Below are 25,557 nucleotides of genomic sequence, written 5' to 3'. Positions count from 1 at the left end.
TATTATAATGTGTTCTTTTATAATCAGGCTTTACATCTAGAACCCTTGATTCAACATTTACGATTTTCCAGAAGATTGACAAATTAAAAGTAGCATTATTCTACAAAAAGTACATCAACATTTTATCTTGTTACATTCCACCAGTGGTATTAATATAGCTTCATATTATGTTTCTTTAATGTTTTTATATTACATAACATGAAGTAGACCAATGAAAACCCAGTGAAGAAAACAGAAATCCATTCAAACAGGCGAGTGAGGTGTAAACAGAGTCTCAGGAGAACATTTAGAGAAATCTTTCCTTATTTTTATTTATCACACATTTAGAAAATGAACCACACTATACAAATGTCCACCGTCAGTAATGAAACAGGCCTCCTGCATGAACCCGACCGACCTCAAACCAAAAACACCTTCAGCAGGTGAAGAAGCGTCATGGCGGCCGACACTCACCACTCCTCCTCCGGTTCAGTCGCACACTTTAAATTACAGGACCGGCGTCAGCGTCGTCGTACGGGAAACTGCCCAGTGACTCGACTTTTATTTTTACTTTTTAATCTTTTTCGTGGTCACTGTGGTGCAGGTAGGCAGTAGCATGCAGAAACCTTTGGATGCGGCTCTCCTCTGATTGGCTAATTCATTATGTTTGCGCTATGTAAAGAAGGGAGCAGGGTTTTTTTTGTTTTTTCCTCTTAGAGTCTGTGTTGTTATTTACAATATGACAAGAAGGAAGTGTGTGTGTTTGAGTCCTATGCATGGGACGGGACAGGCGAGAGTGTAGACGGGGTTTCCCGCCCTCAACAGGAGGGGTTCAGGAAAAAGTCCTCACCCTCCTCCCCCCTCGGGTTGGATGTTTGTTGTCGGCGACACACTTACAACATGGCCGCCGGTCAGAGGGATCCTCACTTTATTACTCAGACATAAAATTAAAAAAAAGAAATGAAGAAGATAACAAATAAAACTGAGGAGAGCCGGCGGGGAAGGGGCGTTCAGGCCAGGTAGCTGTATGTGTCCTTCTCTCCGTCCACTCTCTCCAGGTACTCCTTTTCGATCAGGATGTCGATGCATTTCTGACAAAACACAATAAAATGAAATCAACACAAACAAAAAGCTGCAGTGCATGTGTCCAAGAGTGAAACAACAGTGTGATGAGAACATTAAAACCCGAGAACTATATAACATTCCTATTCATGTGTTACCTTGATGACTGGGACTCTGGGTTTGAATCGAGACGACAGCTGATTCAGGACTTCAGCCAGAAGCTGCTGGTGCTTCAGGACCTTCCTCATCTTCATGATCCGCACTATGGCCGCCTGAAAACACACATTCGTTATTGCAAAGAAAAATCAGGATTGCTCTGTTGTTCTTCTTTAATAAATGTTACAATTATATCTCTCAGGAGAAATAAAAATGCATTTAAAACACTATGCACAAAGCACGTTGAATCCTGCTTTTGGTTATATGAGGCTTTACATCTAGAGCCCTGGCTTTACATTTGTACTTCTTTTACTACAGGGTTCCTGCAGGTTTCACCAACTCAAATTTAAGTCTTTTTAAAGACCTTTTTAAGACAACTTTGAATAGAATTTAAGACATATTTCACGGCAAGAAAGTACGAAGGAAAATTGCTATGAAAGAAGAAATACGTCCCATAATTACTTACAAAGTAAATGTATTCATGTTCAACATAAGAACGATGACTGAACATAATAGTACATAGAACTGTGTTAGTATGTCTGTGTGTGTGTCCTAGCATTATACTTGTGGGGACCTAAATCTGTTTACACAGTCACGTGTGGGGACTCGCCTCCCTTATGGGGACAAATTGGAGGTCCCCATAAGGGGAATCATTAATTTTAGGGTGAATACTTGGTTAGGGTTAGGCATGTGTTGGTTATGGTTAAGGTTAGGATAAGTCTCTAGGAAATGCATGTAACCCCTAGTTTCCACCAGGTCCGTCTGCGGCGTGTTACGGCTGTGCCGCGGTTTTGGTCCTGCCTCCTCCGGCGTCATACCCTACCGGGCGCGTTTCACGAGCGTTTCAGAAGCATTACGGAAGCGGAGCATCGTGCATGCCGGCTCGCAGTTCTTGTTGATTTGGGCATATTTCCTGGACATTTGTACTTCTACAAGAAAGTAAGTAGGCTACGTAGTTAAATGGTTTATTTTTGTGTCTGTTTAAATCGTGTTTATTGTTGTTATTTCCTATTTGGTTGTGTTGTAGACTACAGACATAATTAATAATAATTGTAATAGTCCAGTTAAAAACAACATGAATCAAAGATGGGTTGCTGTATTTTAGTGGTAAAAACAATGCATTCATCATCATAATTATTCTATATAATTTAGACACAGTGCCTGTAAACCGAAGGAGAACGCTGGCGTTGTGTCATATAAAATCAAGTGTTTTTCCACTTCCAATATAAAAACTTCGTCGGGGTTCCGGTGGGCATGTTATGCATAATGCTGCGCTATACTTTGCGGCCTCACCCGGTTGCATAGCGACGCTTATTGTTGAGGTGTCTTTTAATAAGCAGGTAGTCCTATCATTAGCTAGAACTAGCTAGATCTGATCGATATGGACATAAACGCGAGTAAAGTCTGACGGGAGAGAGAGATCAGCTGCTGCTGAGGAGTCGACATGCAGCTCTGCATAATCACATGCAGCGGTGAGCGGGGCAACACACACACACACACACTTCAGGTTAGAATATCACACGTAGCTATTTTAATTACCTCTCAAACTACCTAAACTAGTTATAGATATGTTTATTTTTACTGTCGGGTCACTCATTACTGATCCGCGAGCTGCATGATACTGACGGGCTGTCAGGAGAGGGAGAGAGCGCCCCGTTTATTATTCCCGTGTTATTGTAAATTACTGTACAATTTTGAATAGTTAATCTACTATAATTAGTTTGTTTAATATCGAATCATATCAATTTGTTTTAAAGCTCAATAAATAACAAAGAAGACTTTGACCGGCACTTTTCAAATGTTGTCCGGAAGATTTAAACTTTAACGGACATGTTGACCGGCGAAAAAATATTCTAACGGGAACTCTGGAGGTCCCCCGGTGTTGTTGCGGGAGCTGCTGCACTAGCTAACGCTGCACTAGCTAACGCTGCACTAGCTAACGCTGCACTAGCTAACGCTGCATTAGCAAAACAAACGCACATTTTGTTTGCAAAAGGTGCAGCGGGCTTCCAACACGTTCCCCTCCACTGGTTTCAACCAAGCACTAAATTCGATGTTTTCCAACCAAATACAGTTGAACTTACACTTCCCCATATTTATTTGTAAGTAGATTCGAAGATACCTAATTTCTGACTGCCGCTAGCTGAAGCTTGGTTGCTAGGTTACTAGTTGATTTATTTTAATACAAATTGTTGGGGGGAACTGAAAGTAGTGTTAATTTCGTTGACAAATGACGAAATATGTTCGTCAACGACCTTTTTTTCCATGACGAAAACGAGACGATGACGAGACGGCAGTAAACAATAACTGTAACGAAATCATCATGCAATATCGTTGACGAAAAGTGACGAGACGAAAATGTAGTTTACTAAATAAAAACTATGCCAAAATCTCTCTTTACTTTCGTTGACGAAAAATGAGGAGACGAAATATTATCAAAGATAACGTTACATCTCTGATAGTCAGTTTTTCTCCCAGCAGTTCCATTTCCGGTGCTGCGGCAGGGCAGCAGCTGTGTGTCTGTGCTGCGCGCGGCGGTACATTTGAATTACACCGGGCAGCGGCACACTGTGAACTGTCAGGAAGACTCGCGTCTAACTCATGGTCTAACTAACCTTATTTAACAGAAAATAAAATGGCAACAACAGGGCTTGGGAGCAGTGGTCGCACTCGCGTTAACCGAATACCCCCCCGTCAGCGAGAGTGATTGATAAATTGTGCACTCGACGAATAGTAATGGATTATGACGGAAATGTTACGATCCTGTCCGTCAAAATGACTGACAACGAAAAAGTCTAAAGCCACCAGGCCCACCACTGCTTGGGAGAAAGAAACGATGTGATATTTGTGCCCATTTTCGCTACAATGAGGCGGAGAAAAAAAGCGAATGCATTGTTTTATCAGAAGGGAAGCAATGTGGCCATAACACAGGTAAAAACACCACAAACCTGACCAGATACTCTCTGCAAAGCTGCATTCTTAATCATTCAACCTGTGTTTTTCATCAAATAAGGACAAGATATAATCTTATTTATTTATATATACTAAAATGACAAATTATTGGTTTTGGCTAGACTAGTTTGACTGAAATGTTCTATATAATCTGATGACTAAAAAAGACTCAGTTTTCATTGACAAAAAGTAGACTAAAATAATTAGTTTTCTTTGACTAAAACAAGACTAAAATGCTCAGACTTTTAGTCGACTAAAATTTGACTAAATAAAAACAGGATGAAGGTGACTAAATATGACTAAAACTAAAAAGAAAATTTAACACAGGACTAAGACTAAAACTAAATAAAAAAATAGCTGACGAAATTAACACTAACTGAAAGGCTATTACCGTACTGGTTACTTTGCAGCCCGGACATTTCCCCCAAAACACATTTAGACGCGATCGCAACACAGAAGTACCTTTCAAATCCGATAATTTTTAAGACCTTCTAAATCATATTTAAGACCTTTCTTATTTTTTTGATCATAATTAAGACTTTTTAAGGCCTTAAATTCAGATGACTTTTTAAGACTTGTAAAGACCCCGCGGGAACCCTGTACTATCTTCCACCAGATTGAGACATTTCTCATGTTTGTCTCAGTGTTTTTCTCTTCTAAGGCTGTGAAGTGAATATAAGATGTGTGAACAGTCACCTGGATGAGGAGCTTCCGGTCCTCTTCAATGTTCTTGTGGGTCGTCTCCTGCTCCTGTTTCTGCTCCGTCTTCATCGGTACGTTGATGTTGACCCTCAGCTTTTTACTGTGGAGCGAGAGCAAATTAAATTAAATATATTTAACATGTCTTCAGCAGCGGGGAGATATGATTGGTGTGTCTCTGCTCACTTCTTGTATCCCAGGAAGAGTTTGATGACGGTCTCGGGTTTGAACTCAACCTCGTCCACGTTGGCGTTCTCGTCCTCCATCACCTGTAGGACACACACACACACACACATCACAGATCTGAACACAAACGTATTTTAATCACACCTCCCGATGCAACCCTACACATCTTACAACAAACACAAAGAAACAAAATATCAAAATCAGGATCAGCTGTTTATTTACTCACAAGCAGCTTGGATTTTAACAAAATCTGCAGAACTTGAACCAGAATGTCCTGAAATAAAATAAGAAAAGTCGGTTAGTAGAGGAATACTTCTGCTTATTCAAAATATCTATATACATGTTGTATAAGGATACGTTTGTGAAAATGTGATCAAACTCACAGTTTTGATCTGCGTGCTGTCGGTCAGCTGCTGCACGGTGTAGCTGTCCTCTGTGTTGTACTGCAGCAGGATGGCCATCTGGAAGGTGGAGGCCTGCAGCGTGTACCTGCAAACAACAACAGGTTCAGTATGAAACAGAATCAAAGTGCAGGCTCCTCACAGCTGCTCAACATGTTGAATAAGAAGGAACAACATGTAAATATCCTAAAGCTGAGCAGCAACACGTACCTGTTCTTGAAGCAGTTAGTGACCAGCTCTCCTTTGGACAGGTGGTAGAGCCAGGTGAGCTTCCTGCCGCTGTGTCTGCTGGCGTAAAATGCAGTGAAGCGCTGATAGCTTCGCTCCAGCTAAACGGAGAGCGAGAGAAAAAAAGTGGAGTTAGACAGGGAGGTCTACGGCCAAAGGAGGGACCCAACCTAACTGCAAAAGACAACACTGACTGAACTTTAAATGCTAAAATATTATAACTGACTTAGATTTCTCACAGCCTAAGAAGGCTGTTATCAACAATCGTTAGTGACTAGTGCAGCAGGTCAACACATTTCACACTGGTCTAAATCAAGTAATAGCAAAAAAACAGGTTTTTATCACACAGTAGGAACAGAATAAAGGTAAATCATGCTGTGGATTTAGTTTTCCTCATTAAACCTTCTTCTGCATAGTGAATGTTTTTTTCTGAGTTGAACAGATTTTACCTCGGAAGGCAGAGCGAAGGTGCAGGACTGCTGGAAAGGCCAAGACCCAGAGCTGAGGACCTGGATACTGAAGTCCACTGCAAGATATACACACAAACTCAGTTTCTACTCAGAAAGGTTTTATGGGCATTGCATTTAGTAGCTCTGTATAAGCTCAAATCAGAATTTAGAAATATGTATAAATGTAATGATTGGTGTCAGATACTAGTGTTTTTTTGTGTGTACTCACAGTCAAGAGGCTCAGAGTTGGTCAGGTGTTTCTTGAATTGTTCGTTCAGGTCTTTACTGACTCCAATATCCTGGAACATGCGCTGCAGTTTGGACGTGTACTCGAAGCCGCATGCTTGCTGCACGAGAACAAAGAAGAAAAAACATTCAGCGTGAGGTGTTCGGGAAACTGAGGTTTAGGGTTGCTGTGGATGTTTTTGTGTACACACACACACCTTGAGTTTGGAGATCATGCTAGCCTCGGCGTCGTCGCTGGCGCTGTTCTGGTGGACCAGACGTTTGGCCAGCATCTTAGCGTAAAACTTCTGGAAAACATCTTTGTCCTCGATGTACTTGAACACAACCATCTGAAAAGAGGAAAGACAAAAACATACAAAAAGGTTTAAGAAATGGATAACCTGGACAGCTGCACATAATTCAAACTGCAAAAAAAAGCATTTCACAAGGGCACTAAAACAGTATGAAATGATGTATTGTGTTTCAGAAAAAATGTAATTGTATGACTTTAAAAATAAAAGATATGCATTTGATAATGATAAACAATGGAGACAAAATTCAGATACTATAGTCTAAAAATATTTTCACTGCAGTGTCTACAACTTAAGAAAGAAAAAACGTTCTTTACAACAGTTACCACGAGAGTAACTAGAGCCGCTTTCACACCAAGTACTTTGCCGTACTTTGTTCCCCCATGGAAAAAAAGAGCAGATCGCGTTCACACCGGAATAAGTCCCTGAGGGAAGATTACGCAAATGAAGCCGCTGACGTCACTTCTTCTTCTTCTGCTTTGGGTTTACTGGCAGGCCGCAAACCACTTCACGGCGTATACTGCCACCAGAAGTCCCTGGCCGGAAGTCCCCGGAGGTGGGGACTGGCTTCAGTAGAAGCTGCTGGGAGTCCCAACAGCTTCTACTGAAGCCTTCCGAGTAAATCGCCAGAACCTCCTCATCTCCACCGCTCCCATGTTTTTTTTTTTGTGTTGCTTAAGTTATTCTCTTTCCGTTGGTGCCCGGGGATAATGCTAATGCTAATAATGCTAATGCCAGCAAATACAATGGCGGCTTCACAAAACTTTTCAGAGTTTTACGGGGCGTGGTTTGCAATTCGCCCAGCCAATCAGAAATTGGAACTTGTTTCTCCCCAGGAAAGTACCTGCTCTCTAGCAGGGACTGAAAAGGGGGGAAAAGTTCTCATGAACTAAGTTCTCTTTTTGGTGTGAACGCAAAATCCCAGGAACTATCGGACCTAAAAGGGAAAAGTACGGGGAAAAGTACTCCGGTGTGAAAGCGCCTTAGGTCAGTGGTTCAGTGGTACTTTTCCAGTACAGCTGCTGCTACAACATGACCAGAGACACACAGTATTATGAGTATATTTGTGCAAACACACACACAGATCACAGTTTCTCACCACTTGGTTGAGTGTGTCCTCCAGTTCTGCTTCCTCTGGATTTTTAGAGCTGGAGTAAAAACAGAAACAGGTTATAGTTTATAGGTGTATAAAGAGAAAACACACATGTATTTCTAGTCTTATTCTATCTTGGATTGTTTTAACTTTCTCTTCTCTTGATTTGCATTGCTCAACATCCTTAATAAACAATCAGCGGTGACACTACAAAAACCTGAAAAAACACAGGTTTTAAAAACAACTAGACTCAGGGTTTGCTTCTTTTCTTTTTCTAAAAATATCAGCTGATCAAGATTGCTTGGTCGGATCCCATTCAGATGCACACAGGACTGATCGCACACCTCTTCTTCAGTAGAGAGTCGCAGTATCTGGCCAGCAGCTCTGGAGACTTGCTGGAGGACTGAGCCATCCTGGTGACGGCGTTGTTGTTGATGAAGCGACCACACGCCTGTGAAAACAATTGCAATGAAATTACAATTTAGAATGACACCTGAAAATGATGAGAAAGCAATACTGAAGAACTCAGATAAGGGCAGATGTTTAGTTTCTCTACCTTATCGAGCGCTGCCACAAAGCCGGCGTCGTTGTTAAAGGCAGACATGACCAAGGCGTTGTATTTCTTATGGACGTCCAGCGTGGTCTGCACGTACACTTTGGGGTCCTGGAGGAAAACACACATATTTAGTTCCATTGCAGCTTTTTTGCAAACTTGCCATCCTTTTTACACCCTCACACGATTAATAATTGTTTGATTGTTCCTCTCGTGAGAACGGGCCCCGTTCCGTGTGGTAAAGACAGAAAAACACTAAGCTCATTTATATTCTTGGTGCCTCATTAAAGTGCTTTTAAAAAGGCTCTAAAAGCACTTTTTAAAGTACATTTCCTAATTTGTAACATTATGTAACTGCCCCAGCTTTAAAGCTTATTCTGGAAAATAATCAGGCAATCATTTTAATAACAGCTTAATCAGTATTCATGCGAAATTGACGTTTTCAGCCTCTCAAATTTGGAGTTGTCCTGCTCTTCTCTGTTCTCTATTATATTACGTACGTTGAGCGCGGCCTCTCCACACTTCTCGATGGCAGCCAGGCCCTGGTTGTGGATGTGAGTCTCCAGAAGTTTCTTCAGTTCTCCGAGGCCATCTGTGATGCGGGACACCAGGTTATACATCCGGCCCAGGTCTGAGAGGAGAAATTAGATTTTTTTTTAAAACACCTTTTAAATACAAACTTCTTTCTTATTTCAGAATTAGATATGTACACTCATTGAAATTCAGATTGCAGGTTTACCTTCATTCTTGTCGGCATCCAGCAGGTTCTGGAACTCGGTGTGGAAGATCTCCAGGTGCTTCTCGATCAGGACCTGCTCACACTTCCGGGCCAGCTCGTCTTGTGTGGACTCGTGGAGATACACCTGCACACGCCGCTGCTCCTCCAGCAGACGAGCCTCCGCCTGAGCACACACACACAAACACTCTTAAGTACCACAAGCTAATAATGTTGAACTACACATTGGACAACAAAGCTTGTGGATCTTGAAAAACTATAGATTTTAAATTAATCAATCAACAATTTATTAATCCCGCAAGGGGCAATTGGTTATGAGCAGCTTATGTCATGTATACAGGCAGGAGTATACAGGAAGAAAACACACATACACCCGGGAGCCTGGATGTGGATCATTCCAATTTACACGATAAATAGTTCATAGCATCACAATAATTAATTAATTAATAAATAAATAAATAAATAAATAATCAAGTTAAAAGCCTTTCAAGAATTTAAAAGTTTGAGTGCAGAAGGGATGAATGATTAAGCGATTAGTCTTTAGAGCAGGTAGAGCATATCTACGCCCTGATGGCAACAGACGAAATTCATGACCTGGAGAGTTCAGAATGCTCTCTGCTTTCCGCAGAATCTGTTGGTTACAGAAGGAGTTTAAGTCTCTCTGTTTCACGCCGATGATCTTAGAGCAGGTTTTAACAATGCTGTTCAGGCTGTTCCTGTCTTTCAGTGTAAGGCTATGGAACCAGCAGATAAAAGAAAAACAAATAAGGCTCTCAATGAATGCTTGGTAAAAACGACAAAGAATGAAAGGCCTGACAGAGAAAGAGTTCAGTTTGTGAAGAAAGTGCATTCTCTGTTGACCCGCTTCACAATACACTCAGTATTCACATCAAATTTGAGGTGGTCATCGAAAATGGTGCCCAAGTATTTGTATGATGTGACAATTTCAACCTTGTCATTGTGTATGATTCACTCCTTAGGAACATCCTTGTGACGTCTAAAATCAATTATCAGTTCCTGGGTTTTAGAGACATTTAAATCCAATAAACTGTCATCACACCAGGAAATCAAATCAGTAAGAGCACCCCCGTGGCCTGATTCTGAGCCGCTAAGGAGGGACAAGAGGGCGGTATCAGCAGAGAATTTAACCAGGTAGCTGTTGTCTTGCATGCTCCTGCATTTATCAGTGTACATTGTAAAAAGTAGGGGCGAAAGAACGCATCCTTGAGGCGAGCCTGTGGAAGTGATGACCGAGTCAGAGAGGCGTCCATTGAGACCTTCTGCTCTCTATTAGTTAGAAAGTTTAAAATCCATAAAATAAGCAGTTTAAAATGCAGATTACACAAAGATTTAAAAGCAACAAAACATGCAACTCTATCTGTGAAAGGCTAAATACGTGTAAATATTTATAACAATAGTGTGTATCGGAAGTGAAAGGTGGTGTACCTTCTTCATGTACTCTGTGACGGGGTTCTGCTGCAGGAACTCGGTGCTCTCGCGGGTGTAGAAACGCTCTGTGTCCGTGAGGAACTGACACTCAAAGTACTCCTTGTACACGGACAGCGTGGGGCCTTTGGCGAAGGCGTCCTCCTCGTTCAGACCCAGCTCAACTGCAGGGGGAGGAGGGGGGAGACACAGGGGAGGAGCAGGGGTTAATGTGAGGAGAACCACAAGATAACACCTGCAATAGTTTTCAATTTAAAAAATGGCAGTGTCTCATAATGTCATGGTCACTTTAAGATTTGTCAAGAGGGAGAATTTAATGTTTTTATTGATAAAAGACTATTGCATTTCGAAATACTTGCACCTCGACTGATCTACTAGCTTGCCAAACAAACTTATTCAATTTCTATACATGGTATTTTTACTTGGAATAACTTCTTAATTCCTGCACATATTCTACATGAAGTCAAGTATTTTTAGGTTGTTTTTTTAGACCCATTAAGACAGTGTTGGCTTAACATCAAACTCATACCAATGTCCTCCACTGACTGATGACTGTCAACGGAGATATATTCATGAGCACAACTAGAGAAAGCAGAATTAAAAGATAATACTGCATTATATACAAATCATTTAAGATTTTAGCATTTAAGTTTTAACAGTCATCTTATTAACATTCAAGCCCTAAAAAGGTTACTGAATCAAATGTTTCCAGACATTAGAAGCCAATATCATCACATTTGGCTATCATAAAGTTTACAGATGATCCTTTATACCCACTTAAATCTATGTATTTTTAACTTTTAGTTTGTTTGACCAGCTGTTCATATTAACTTTGATTAAATTCAGCGACATGAGACAACAAATATTGTACACTTCATACAAACTATGTATGTTTAGAGTAAATATAATTTGTTTTGGTGAAGGTTTAGTGTGGTTAAGTAAGGCTTGACTTTGACGTTAATCATATCTTTAGTACAACTTAGTAATAAATCTCTATCTCTTGAAGGGCCAATACCAAGAAAATATTTGTAATATTTCCAGAGAGGAGTGTACTAATGGACCTCAAGAGTATTTGGCTGCCGTTGTTGTCTAAAGCCTGCAAAGAACAGCTGTTTGTTTCTCTTCGAGTTGTTCTCTGTGTTGTTGACCTACCGTAGGATTGAACCACCCCGCTGATCAGCCGGGTGTTAATGGTCTCGCCATTCCGCTCCCGCTCAATCAGCTTCAGCACAGCGTTTGTTACCTGTAAACAGACTCATGGTTATTATTTGCGGCAAAAATAATGAAATTAAGAGTTTTACAGGTAAATTAAGGCAGACAAAACTTAATATTGTTAACTGTTTGCATTTCTTTGCAGTGTTATTTCTCACCCCGCGCCCACAAAAAGAAAAATAACACACCTGTTTGTTGAGAGGTCGGAATAAACATTCTCTCCAGGTCACAAGTGCCAGCTGAGAGGGAACAGCAGTGTAGGAAAAGAGAGAAAGAGTAAATAAACAAAATCAAGAACTTAGGCTGAATGTTTGTTACAGTCCAACCACCTTTTGTAGTTCAAATCTTGCCGAAATCTTTCCTCAGCGCCTAGAGGCATTCACAAGACTCTTATTTTAATCTTCCATTCCCGTCAGAAAACAGTAACTTTTTGGTATGTTTACATAGTCCAGAATAATTGGCAAGAGATTCATAAACTAATCCACAGTAATCAGACCCAGAAATAAACTCCTTCATAGTTTATGCTCCCATAAACCCTAAGAGTACATTCAAATTAGGGTTTCTCGATTATGGCAAAAATCATAATCTCAATTATTTGGGTCAATAATTGATATCACGATTATTCAAAAAGATGATCCATTTGCTTTGAAAACATCCATTTATTGAAAACAAATGTTTTCATAATCTTTGCAAGCCAAAATCGTAATAGCGATTAATTGAGCAGCCCTAATTCTGGGACCTAATTCTTACCTTGAAGGTATAAAGTATTTTACGAGCCCTGTACTTAAGGAATGACTTGACATTTATAGACAAGTCAGAAATATTTACTCATCTGTCCTCAAGGAAGGGAAACCGGAAAGGTTTAAGGGTTACTGCACAGGAAAAATACTCCAAAAAAAGTTTACGCACAGCAATTTTGGGTGGTTTTCACTATCGTTCATGCTTTGTAAAAACATAAAAAACTATTATTTCCAAAAGCATGTTAAATAATTTAGATTAGAAGCTGGAAATACCTGCTTGGATCAAAACACACCAAGAGTATTTACTAAACTTCTACTCTGAACAGAGGCTGAAGTAGTAGTAGGGATTTTCCGTAAGAAGTAAGAGTTCTTCATTCATTAAAATGATATCAATGGAATATAATTAGTGATCCATACAAAAAAACGTTTGCTTTCAAATGGCAGCAAAGTAAACATTAAATAGAATGCTCTAGTAAAAATATCATAAGTGTCCTACTTTAATAAATGTACATGCATCGGCTGAACACTGACAGAGAAATATTAAGACGCACCGAGTAGATCTCGTAGATGCCCTTGCGTCCCTCGTCACACTCTCGTCTGACCCAGTGACGGTTGAGGTAGGCGCAGATCCCGTTGAGGACTTTACTGGAGAAACGGTAATCCTCCCACTGCTGGGTGTAAAACTTCAACACACACTCGTCCATTAGATCCTCGCCATCCTGCAGCAGAATAAAACAGGGGAATGAGTGAAATGCAGAGGGTGAAACATATACAGGATGTGTTTTAATCCCAGTGGAGAGGACTGACCTTGAGCAGGCTGGTCAGATAGTTCTTCAGGAACTCTTTGAGCCGCTTGTAGAGCTCCAGGCCTACAAACTGAGCCCCGCCCGGGGTGGTGGACTTTTTAGGGGGCTTGGCTGGAGGCACGGAGCCCCGGCCCTGGCTGGACTGGTGCACGCTGGTACAATAGTTATATACATGTCTGAGGGAGGGGTTAAGGAATAAACACAGAAACAATATACACATCATAGACCAGGAGACACACAGGTCAGGAAAAAGCGAGGGGCCACATTTTCGCAAATAAATCTATGATTTAAAAGTTTGTTTTGATTAAACCACAGTTAGTGATTGTTGGAGTGGAAATGAAAAGACTAACTGAAATAGTTGTTTTATTTTGTTTCTGTTGAGTTGAAACGTTTTCATTCGACTGAAAAAGCGAAGAACTAGTGGAAGGTAAATAACCTGCTGTACAAACGCATTTTGAAGCTGAAGCAAATCAAACAAATCAGCATGTCAAGTTATTTCTTTACGTAAAAGAAAGGGTAGCTGGAAAAAATGTGTATGCATTCTCTACCTCATAAAAGACGATTGCTTCACTCTAATATTATAACAAAGGTTGCGGTCATTGCTAACCAGTGATGTAGACATGGGCCAAAAAGCTTTGAAAAGTTAAATATGTCATTCGAAGATTGTAGTTCGTATAAAGTTTAAATCATTCCCATTACTTCTGCTTGATAGGAGCGATTACAGATTATTACACTTATCTATATTTATTTGATAGATGTGTGCATTTCATACTTCAGGGAAATGATCCCATCCTGCTGTTCTGGAACTGTGCGTAACAAGAAGAGCAGTTTGTCATACAACAAAATGTGTCTTCTCTTTGTGTACGTTACAGAAATACTTGAACAGTGTGCACACCTTTCGAAAATACCAACAAATACATTTAGAATAAATACTTCCTTTGACCAACAATTTGTGAACAGTTATTAAGTAGATATTATGAATCAAAGTATTGTTTCTTGTTTTCAGGACTGAGGGGTTCTTTTTTAGAAACTCATTACTAGGGCAGGTTTTAGTTTTAGAAGGAAGAAGGGAGAAAGCCATTGCCATGAAATACACTTTGCCACACAGCCAGGGTGGATACTGAACAAAACTGGTGAATGTTTGTGTCACTGTTGGACGCTCAAACTACGAGGGAAATAAACGAGTGAGTAAGTATGGTCATCACTAAGGATATGTATGATTCAGTGGCTCAGTCAGTAGGGGCTTGGACTGTGAGTCGTAGGGTCGCCGGTTCAAGTCCCCGACCAGACCTAAATATTAGGGATGCACCGAATATTCGGCCACCGAAAATTATCGGCCGAAAATGGTTAAAAAGGCCCTTTCAGCCGAAAAAATATCACCGAATGTCAGAACAGGCTTACGTTGGTAACCTAACGTGTTGTTGTGATGACGTAATAAAGACGCGGCGACCATTCCTCCGTCTGCATGCGGTGCACTTTTGCTAAATGTTTAGACAAATTGCTCGTGCTTACATGCTAAACTCTTATTGCACTTATGGTAACAAGTATTCTCCACATCGAGACGGGTAAAGTTTAACCACACCTCGGAGCGCGTTCTCTCCGCCATCTCCGCAGTGTGCTCCGCTGCATGTAGCAGCTGCGTGTGTGTAAACTGCCCCGCCCCCTCGCACATAGACGGGAGAGAGATATCGTCTGATCGAAAATACATCATAGACGCATTTGTTGTCTTTGCATATTAGAAACGAGTTGGCGACACTAAGACTGCGATATCATGTTTTTTAGCAATAATACATGACATATATAAATGTACTGTATGCATTCAAAAGTGCTGAATAAATGTTTTATGGACCCATAATAGTGATTATTATTTAAGTTAAGTTTTGCCATAATCATGTCTATTTCCATAATCATTGGTAAAAAAAATGTATACATTATATATATATATATATATATATATATATATATATATATATTAATCATTTTCGGCCTTTCGGCATTCGGCTTTCGGCCAACTGTTTCCTATTTTCGGTATCGGTTTCGGCCAAGAATTTCCCATTCGGTGCACCCCTACTAAATATGGAGTGTGGACTGCTACTTGGAGAGGTCCCAGTTCACCTCCTGCCCCGGGCGCTGTACAATAGCTGTCCACTGCTCTAATAGTACTAGAGTCCTGGTACTAGGATGGGTTAAATGCAGAGAACACATTTCACTGTGTATTCTGCATGTGTGACCATTAAAGAGGGTTTCATCCCTCCCTATTCTATTTGTAATTAAAGATTAGACATATATGCGGTTCAGTTAATTTTTCTCAATCAGTTTGACAAAAAAATGTATAAAACAGTTTTCAGCTGAAATATATATTTTCAAATCCTTGCTTTTTTCTGAAGTCAAAAAAAATAATATCCGAAAGTTAAAATATTGCTTCGAAAATGCCGCTAATTAATTGAATGTGTGTAAGAACATTTCGATAACCTTTAGTAACGGGATATTATGTTTTAGGGATACTATAAACAGTGTATTGATTTTTAATCAACAGTATTCATAATCATTTATAACCGAGTTGTTAGATGTTGGATCGCAATTCTTTTCATGTACTTTTATGCATATGATCATTATAGTGTGACAGTTTCCCTCAAAATCGCAATACATCACCTTATTGTAACCCTGAATCATGGTCATCATTTCCAATTACAAGCCCTAATTTATTTATTTTCCTTTGAGCACTTGATGGATTTACCATCATCCAACATTGAAATCTATAATCCTCACAGCAGGATACGTGTAGAGTTCCATGTAGCGCGACTTGGCCATGCTTTGCCGTGTGTAAACCTGCTGGATGCCCGCCCGCAGGTCGTCCCATATCTGGTCCAGGCCTATCTGTTTCAGTCCGTGGGGGTTTTGGGTCCTGTTCGACGACATCGTGGAGCCCGTGTGCTCTCCTTAGCGAACAATGCCCTCCCTGTCCTCTCCCCCCGCTCCGCTCCTTGCTTGGTGTCTGTCCTGGCTCTCGCTCTGCTCTCAGAGTGCGCGGTCCATCGGGCGGCAGCGCTTCGGGAAGCTGGATGACGTTTTGTGGGGCGGGATGCAGTCCCACTCTGCACGTCTGGGTGGCACTGTCTGCCACTCCTCCACCTAAAAGCTTGGGCAATCCTCACCAGATGACCTGAAGCAAAGAACAAAAAGGAGATTATGATGTGTTATAGAGTGGTGCAGTGATGACGTATTTTTGTAAACTGAAGCAGAAGGTAGCATCTCCCTGGTTTCCTTCACAAAAAGCCAAGGGACTTTTCTTTATTGGATTATTGCAGAAAATAAGATCTGTTGCTAACACACCTTTATGATACTTTTTGTTCAGCCTGATAATCTACACATAAAAGCACTCTACAGACGGTCGAAAGACTTCACGTCACCACTGCTAAGCTGAAGGCGGTTAATGTTAATTCAGACATTTGTTCACAACCGCCATTTCTAAACTCGTCAGTGTGGTATTTACTGAGGTATTTCTTGAAACTTAAAATCCCTCCAGTCTGTCTTTTTCCTCTTTCCTGGCTTGTAACCAAAAACCCGTTCAAAAAACCATTGACTTCCAGGCGAGGGACAGGAAGAAATGCTGACTCATTGCCAGTAAAGAGGCTAAATAAAAAAGGATAAGAAGGCTGGCAACTATAAGGATTCATTTCAAATCCCAGAAGCAACCATCTTTTAAGAATCCTCAGTTCCCTCAGTACTGTTACAGGTTAGTTGAAAGGTCATCTGCTGACACCTGGCGCTGATCCCTTCACACACGGTTCTGACCAGACCCTGACGTAACTCAGCTAATAACGGATTAGTCCACTTCTCATTTCCTCCACCAGTCCACTCCAGTGCCAAGACACCCTCATCTACAAGGTTCCTTATTGGACACGAGAAGCCAATAATGTTTAAGCATTAGTCCAAAAGCCTCTTTCAGAACTTGACGTACAAGAATAGATCTTTTGCATTTGTGGATCAACTTTTACCCCTACTCATAATGAATATTAGGCCATGCCTGCATCACTATCACAAGAGTAGCAGCAGCTGGTTTAACAGTGGCACTAATGAAAGTCCAAGGAGGCAGCATCATTAAGGCTAATTGTCAGACCTGAAGCTGTAATTTCATCCCGACAGCCAGGACAAGAGGAGATGGTAAATGAACCCCAGAGTTCGCGGCAAAGACGTATTTCAAGCCACACAGAAAGTGACAACAGGAGAAAGATAGAAAATACCGGCTGGACATCTGGCTTGACTATCTGATCAAATTAGTTGTGCATACAGTATTCTGGACTATTGTAGTTGTAACTAAAGCGGAGACAAACCAATTTGAGTTTAGGTTTTATTTGTATTCCAAACTGAATGTCAGTGGGTATTGTACTTTGGTTAGAGAAAACCAGCTATCAGCATTTGTCACAGTTGCGATTCATCTAATTAAAATCATTGTATTACCACAAAGGAAATGATGATTAGTTTCAGCCTTATTTCAACTGCATGATAACAATGACATCTGGTGCCTTTCATTTGAGGAAGCTGATTGTTTTGATAGCTCTGCAAAATAAACATAAACCAGAAAGATAGATTACTGATAAAACTATTGATATGAGTTATGACATGGCATGTTCCGCTACTGGAGGCATAAAAAAAGTTGTTTAAAAAAAATAGGTTTCTCTACAACAGTGCCTAACAGAATCAGCGACCAAAGGGAGTGCGCATGTGTAGAAAGGGCTGCGTGCATGTAGGCAGCACTGCTATATTTAGATATTTAGAGAGAGCAGGCATGCAGCGCTGCCCGTCTCCGGACGTTCTCAGCTATTAGGGCCAGCCAGAGACTCAGGACGTGACAAGTGCAGAAACCTGTCAGTGGCAGGGAGGAAGCTGAGTGACCGGCTCTGTTTACTTCCTGTCCCTGTTGACGCCGGACACCGAGTGAACTCATGACGTCTGAGCAGCTTCAGTGACAGCAGCTATAAATCTGCAGCTGCTTATAAGGACGTGGGAAGACAAAACACTGAAGTTAGGGTCTTAAGTGAGTCAGCAAATCTGGGTTTGTGATGAATATATATATAATATTTATTTATATTAGTTACATCACTTAACAGAATATGTAATAATATTATTTTAATAGGGCTGCCTTTTCAATAACAATCTCTTATGGACCATAACATGGAAACAAAGGACTATCAAAATGTCCTGAAGCCTTAAGGCAGGGGTTCCCAACCCCCGGTCCGGGGACCGGTACGCGGAGGTGTTACTGCCGGGCCGCGAAATAGCTGTGAGTTTATCGTAATATTTGCAGAATTATAAATATATAAAAATATTTTTATCATAATATTTTTTTCAAAAAATGTTTAATTTTTGCAGCTATACCAGTCATGTTATTTCATCCAGTAGCCTGGTTCATCTTTCACCAGAAAACCGTGGAAAATGGCTTTTATGATGTTCCGAGGGATTCGGCGGCTCAGCCTATAAGGTCTCAGCCTCTTGTGCGCACGAGAAAGTTACTGGTGCGCCAAGTAGGAAGAGGAGCGCACAGGAGACAACCGTTTAATTGCAGACTGTTATGTTTATGTGGGGAAATAGCAGTGCATACATTATTTGAGATATATTTCAAACTCAGACTTCATTTTAAGGACATGTCGGCCAGGGGTGTAGAGCTATTTGTTTAAGCACCGGATTGGCAAAACAGGAGAGTCTGTAAACCAGTCTGCCTTGATCTATGAATTCGTGCCCGGGACTCTCGCGGTATCTGCTGCCGCAGCTGTTTTATAGAAGGAACACCTCCTTCACTTCATGAAATGGCTGCAGCACCAGGAGGCAGCGGGACGTATACTCCACCTCTGAGAAGTGCAGCACCAGCGCGCCGAGAGCGGTGCCTTTTTACGCACCGCCTTCGCTGTGTTTACCTTCATCAGAACAGTTTAAGAGTGACTGCAGACTGCTACGTGTTAACCACACACACCTCTACACACATCAAACTGCCCGATTACTCCCCCTTTTATTAGTTTTATGAAGGAGATGTCCGGTCACCAAGGCGCATGATGTGTGTATGTATGTGCTCTGCTCAGCTCTGTGTGTTCGGTGTGTTTGTGTCTGTCCGACACCGGCATTTGTTTTCAAATGACCATGAACAGTAATTTACACACATCTGGCTAACTCCATAGGTAGCCTATATGCGGGTGTTCCCAAAATAAATTAGTTTAATCTTAATCTCGATGTAGTGCTAAATGCTGTTGGACGTGCACCGGAACGAACGTCACTATCATAATACCTTCTGAAAACAAATGCCAGTCACACAGACACACACACACACACACACACACACACCCTGGCGACCGGACATCTCCTTCATAATGCACCTTCTCCTCGTTTTCCCAGCATTCTCTGGATTATCCGTAAATCGTAAACAAAACCAAAACGTTGATTTATCTGTTTTCCCGTTTGAATAACGTCGGTTTTTTGGTTTTCCGTTTTTCCGAAAAACGACACTTTTTTCTTTTTTAAACGTTGTTAATATGTTTTGGATGCATAGTGTTCTAGTATTTGTTCAGGATGTTACATACAATTAGCCTCTGTTGCTACCTGCTGGTGGTGAGTAAATATTAAAATCAGTTAAAATTGACAAGCGGTCCGCGACTTTCTTTTTAATGGATCTGCCGGTCCTTGGCACAATAAAGGTTGGGAACCCCTGCCTTAAGGGACATATTCAAGTTGTTTGTTTGTCTCACAAACAGTTCAAAACGGAAATATTTTAAATAAGGAAGAACTTGACCGCTTCATTTCTGGTCTTTCTATCATACCCGTGTTCTTCCCCAAATTCAAAGCAGAACATAGCAGATTATTTTCACTATTTAACCTCAATATGAAAACTGATGTTACGTGACTATAAGATGTTAAAGGTGGGGTAGGTCATTTTGGAGAAACCAGCTCGAGTGCGCTAGAATTTGAAAATACACAGCCGGAACAAATCTGCCACTTCCTTACAGAGCCCCTCCTCCAACACACACGAACGCACACATGACCAATGAGGGCACGAGATAAGTTTGTGCACAGATGGAAGGCTGACAGGCAGGTAGGCCATCCAGTTATTTTAGCCGGGCCGGCTAAAATAACTGGTCGTGCTTTTTACAGCGCTACTGCTTCCACAGATGACATTTCTTTATGGATTTTTTGTCAAAGCACTTCAGATATTCATTGCTATCGGGATGTTAAGAGCATTCCATGGAATATAACAAAAAGTGTATCTCGAGTCGGTTACTCAAACGTACCTACCCCACTTTAAGTATGTTACTGAAACAATAAATAAGTAAGTATATAAATAAGTATCATAACTGAAAAAGATGCAGGGAGTTAACGTTTGATATTGTTGGGCACTAAATGAATTGCATGATAAACGTAGTTGGCTAGTATTTTTGGGAACATTTTGTTTCAACAATACAAATATGTTCCTATTTCATCTTTCTGTTTACCCAGTCAAATATTTTCATTCACATTCTGCAGTTCATGTTCTGTACACTATGGGCAGGATGATGAAGGGAGGCAGTGAGGCCGAGGCAAAGCCGTGACACAGCAGTAAGCTCCAGGCACATCATGGGGCCTTCATCAGTCACCTAAATCTGTCCTCCTCTCCACGCCCAGCCTCGGTCTCCAGCACATATAACAATGTAATGCCGAGGACATTACATTGTTATACGCCAATTCATTAGACAACTCGTAATAAGCCGAAATCAGAATCAGCAGAATCCAATTTAGGAAAAACCGGTCATCATCAATTGCAATTGGTGCATCTCGACTTGGATGGTGACAGATGCAGGGCCCGGACTTCCAATTTGTTTCAGCCTCCTTCATCAGATCCTCACCAAACTCAGAAAAAGGCAACCCCATCTACCTGAGGCGCTCTGGCAGTTGCTATGGTAACTAGGGCAGACAATACCGAGTTCGTATACCTCGTACTGCTACAGGGGTGGAGCGCTGGTTTTTCTGTGCGCCGTATTCACAGAGGAAAGGTGCCCTTCACAGCAGCACTTGGATCCGATTTCAGATTCCCACAGCAGAAGGTATTATATACATGTCCTGCTTCAGGATCTGACCTGTAATCAGCCATCGAGTACAGCTTGTGAGTGACAACAGTTGCTAGAAAGTTTGTTGTGAAACAGGAATCCCTGTGTCATAGTTGGGGAACATGTTCTCTTTAGGGAACAAATGGCCTGTACGCATCTGTCAACAAGTGTTGTTGACAGACTAGATGGTCTGTTTGTATGACAGAGTCACTTGGCCAGGAGAAGCAATAAAACATCTATGTTCTCTGTCAGTCTACAACGATTAAGAGTCAGAGCTGAAACAATTTAGGCAAATTCAAAACTATTCTGTTTCTACACATTACATACTCTGACGTAATGCTTTTTCTTGTCATATATACTATATTACATTTTTGTGCTTTAAGACGGTTGGTCGGATAGAGCAAGCCATATGAATGAATCAACTTGAACTTATACAGAAAAATGAAGGCTGCAACTAACGATACTTGCCATCATCAATTGCTAAGGCTCACTTAAGGTGGACCTGCTATTGGCATTTCCATAGTGGCAACAAGCTGCTCCCACAAGATATTAAACTAAATATTAAGTTCATTAAAAAGTGTGACTCACACACCCTGAGGACACCACTTTCACTGTCAAAATGCCTGCATATCTTACATTGTATGAAGGCGAAAGCACATTAAACTGCAACTGATTACACACCACCAAAAACAAATAACCAGTAAAAATTACTCTCGATGGAGAGAGAGAGAGAGAGAGAGAGAGAAGAAGAGAGAGAGAGAGAGAGAGAGAGAGAGAGAGAGAGAGAGAGAGAGAGAGAGAGAGCGAGAGAGAGAGAGAGAGAGAGAGAGAGCAGACTCAACAACTTCATACCCTACATTTAAAAACACAAACAATAACAAAGCTAAATCTCCTTTCTTTAAATCTGGGTGAGCCAAACTAAAAACGTCCAAGTGTAACAATCACAGCGAGGAGCCCTTCTTTAGCTTGTAAGGTCAGGTGTGAGAGAGTGTGAGCAAACCGATCATGAGCCGGGTGATGCAACACGAGAGGACATTTCTTTAATATAAGCAGCTTTTTAGATTGACTTTACAATCAGTGCCCTCAGCGCTGTCACTTCACAGAGGACAGGGTGGGGGGGTCAGGCCAGGTAAAAGAAGTGGCTTTATCATCGCTGAAAGGACATTCAATCTTCAGAAGCAGACTGATTGTACTGCAGGAGAAGCAACACTTATTTTTCTCCTTTATACTTCAAAAGATGTATCTAAATTAGGAAAACAATTAAGGGTTAGCACTGAACAATGTTGGAAAAAATATTTCCAACTATTCTGTTTCTTTTAGTTTGATTTATTTCTCAAGAAATGTGAATCTTGAGTTCCAGCTTGTCAAAAATCATATTCATTTGAACATATTTTTGTTTTTAGAATGGAGCAAGCCAAGTCAACATAATTAGGGCTGCAACTATAGATCGGCTAATGGTTTGGTCTTTAAAATATCAGTGAAAGTTCCTTGAATCTTCATTTCATCATCACTATAAATTCAGAAAGAAGCAGAAGATCTCACAATTCAGGAGCAAAGCCTCATGTTTTGATCTCTATATAAACAAGTGAATAGTCCTGCTCAGAAAGAGCTCCAGCCATTTCAACACTATTGCAGAACCTTTTCAGTCATACTGAAATACTGAACATAATGTTCATCAAAGAAAGGATCCGACTACTAAACTTGATATGTGTCGAGTGAGCTCTTGCAAAAGGCTGAATGGTTGCAACATGTGCTCTTTGTAGAATACATCTCAAGGTAAAGTATATTTCTCCACCACATTAAATATGAAAATGCACCAATCTTCTCAAAGTTGCAAGATAATAAATCTTTATATGCACCAACATTAATTACACTTTCCAGAACAAAAACAACTAGCATTGCATTCTGTATTTTGAGTTATTATATGCTATAAAAGATTGACTGAATATTCACGCCTCTTCTTAAAAAGGGAAATATTTCACAAGATATGATAGAGCAGATGTGCAAAAGCCTATGAATATCCATGTCTGCAAGAATAGACAAGTTTGCAGCTGTTTTTCAAGGTATATATGCAACATGATCACTGATGTCTTCATTACTGTAAATACCAACAAACACCCACCCTATGGGCTGTAAAAACACACACAGATCCTCCCACTCAAACAGTGGATTCTGAGGGGAGAAGACGTGTCCACACATGTACAATTAAGCCTCATCGCTCAATATAAAACACGTACCAAGCTGGATTTTTCCCATGTAACAATATCAATAAGATTCATGTTTTGACCCAATACAAAATATTCAAATAACTTCAAATTCCACACTGAAGGTTCACTTTCAGTTAAGACAAGTGAGACAAATATGTAATGTTTTCTTTAAATGTCCAGTATAACTCTAGAAATGGGTGGCTCTATCAACATCAATATTAGGCTACATCAGCTTGAGTAGGCAATATCACAAGGGTCTAGAATCATTTTCATAACAGTCACATTGAAACATAATACAATTAGTATGTTTCTTTTAATACTCTAACCTAACTAGGCATTTCTGAGTCTGACTTTGTCTGTACTAAGCCTATTCTATAAATGTATATCTTTATATCAACACTACTGGAAAATCTGATTTTAACTTCATACAACTCAAAAGAACATGGCAAATGTAAATGTCTTATACCATCTGGACAAGTGTAGAATACATTATTGACCAGCTTTAGGTTTTTAAAAGCTCTACAAATGCATAAACAATCAAAGATAAACAGTAAGGCTCCAACACATTGTTAACAAACACATGGTAACTGAGTGTTTGCTTTGTCCTTAAAATTGGGGGAAATACTCCCAACTATAAAGAAAATAGCCAATAAGTAACCCAAGAGTCTTATAATATTGAAGAGAAACCAAAATCCAAGGGTTGTTTTCTAACATCTCCAGACGTAGAAATAACTATTTTAATAAACATGGCTCTTTCAGGTGTTCCTTAAAGTGTGGCCGTATATCTTCCATAAAAGCATTTATATTAGCCAATGTTGGTGTGAATATATTAGATATTTATTTATGAACTTTCTTGCAGTACTAGTGTATGAAATACTCCATCTCTGTCAAACGGAAAATATTCTTGAAAACTGGCTTATAAAACAACAAAAGACATACATTACTTGATTCACTCATGGTAGACTTCCCATGACAATGTTAAGTATTTACAAACTTCCCAAACAAAAAAGTAACTGATGTGAACAGAGATTTAACAACCAGGTTTGCCAAATGTGTGTTTTATCTCCTTTATACATGAGAGAGAAAGAGATGGCCAGAAACCAACATGTATTTACCAGCAGTGGGGTCCTGATCATGCAGCGTCTTATCAAAAACGTGTCTTTTCTCCCCTTCTTATTAACCTCACATCTCCAGGCCTAGAAGTGGCACAGACCAGGTATTTTCCAGGTAGTCGAGGAGTGTGTGAGCCCAGTGTCATGTTCAAAATCACTACCCTTCCCTCAAGAGGGCCGATCTGCTCGCTTTAAATCACGAAATGTAGCAGCTTTAGCTAAATTATGACTGTGTAACCATCTATTAAAAAACAATAAAGGTTTACACCGACTGCTTCCCTAAATGTGTGTTGAGATTATCCAACGCTGAGCTGCGAATGGAGACAAACATTGCTACGCAATACTGCTAACTATCATTAGCTTCTCAGGCTCGATTAGCCAGTTAGCTTGTAGGTGACGTTAGCTTGGTTGCCTGGTGCTGCTTTAAATTAAAATACAATCTCAATTTTAACCACATTTTTGATTCGTTTAGACACATGTGTAGTGTTGGGGCTTTAGTTAAGATACATTCGGCCTTTACCGAGCAAACCGCAGTAGTCAGGAAAGACCATCTGCCTGTGTTGTTGGTGTAAAATGGCAGCCTAGCTTCACGGGCTGCTCAATAATGAGTCAGGAAAACAGTTCGCTAACAGTTAGCATTAGCCAGCTAGCTCCTGGCTAAATTGATTGTCATTCAAAAATAGCGCCACCGGCTTACGTTTACAACCCTGAAGAGGCTTCTTACCATTTTAAGGCTGTCACTGTATTGTCGTTGTAGGTGTGTTTTTTCGGGGATAAAAGCTGTCTCCTCCGCCGTCTCTGGATGTGTTTGCTGCCAGTTGCTATCTGCGACCGCTCTGCTTCGTTCGCACAAAGATCAGCTCAGCAGCCACCGAATCATGCTGCATTCACGTACAGTCGGAAACATGGCCGTTACACTAAAAAGTGCAGTTATA

At 40.6% G+C, this 25,557-nt stretch overlaps 1 protein-coding gene across 1 annotated transcript; it reads right to left on the bottom strand.

The window, feature by feature from the left end:
- Positions 1-281: 281 nt before the first annotated feature.
- Positions 282-25,502, bottom strand: LOC117539163 (cullin-1). Its single transcript, XM_034205191.1, has 22 exons — positions 25,347-25,502; positions 16,014-16,397; positions 13,236-13,410; positions 12,980-13,147; positions 11,877-11,927; positions 11,629-11,719; positions 10,477-10,640; positions 9,034-9,196; positions 8,795-8,925; positions 8,298-8,405; positions 8,086-8,192; positions 7,748-7,796; positions 6,556-6,687; positions 6,342-6,459; positions 6,113-6,189; positions 5,646-5,764; positions 5,418-5,523; positions 5,261-5,308; positions 5,035-5,117; positions 4,846-4,951; positions 1,200-1,313; positions 282-1,070 (listed from the first exon to the last, which is right to left on the bottom strand). The coding sequence occupies exons 2-22, from the start codon at positions 16,151-16,153 to the stop codon at positions 990-992; spliced, it is 2,331 nt and encodes a 776-aa protein (XP_034061082.1). The 5' UTR covers positions 16,154-16,397; positions 25,347-25,502; the 3' UTR covers positions 282-989.
- Positions 25,503-25,557: the final 55 nt, after the last annotated feature.

The sequence above is a fragment of the Gymnodraco acuticeps genome, unplaced genomic scaffold, assembly GCF_902827175.1.
Source record: "Gymnodraco acuticeps unplaced genomic scaffold, fGymAcu1.1, whole genome shotgun sequence".
NCBI lineage: Eukaryota > Metazoa > Chordata > Actinopteri > Perciformes > Bathydraconidae > Gymnodraco > Gymnodraco acuticeps.
The sequence above is the reverse complement of the archived record's forward strand: the minus strand, read 5'-3'. Positions and strand labels throughout refer to the sequence as shown.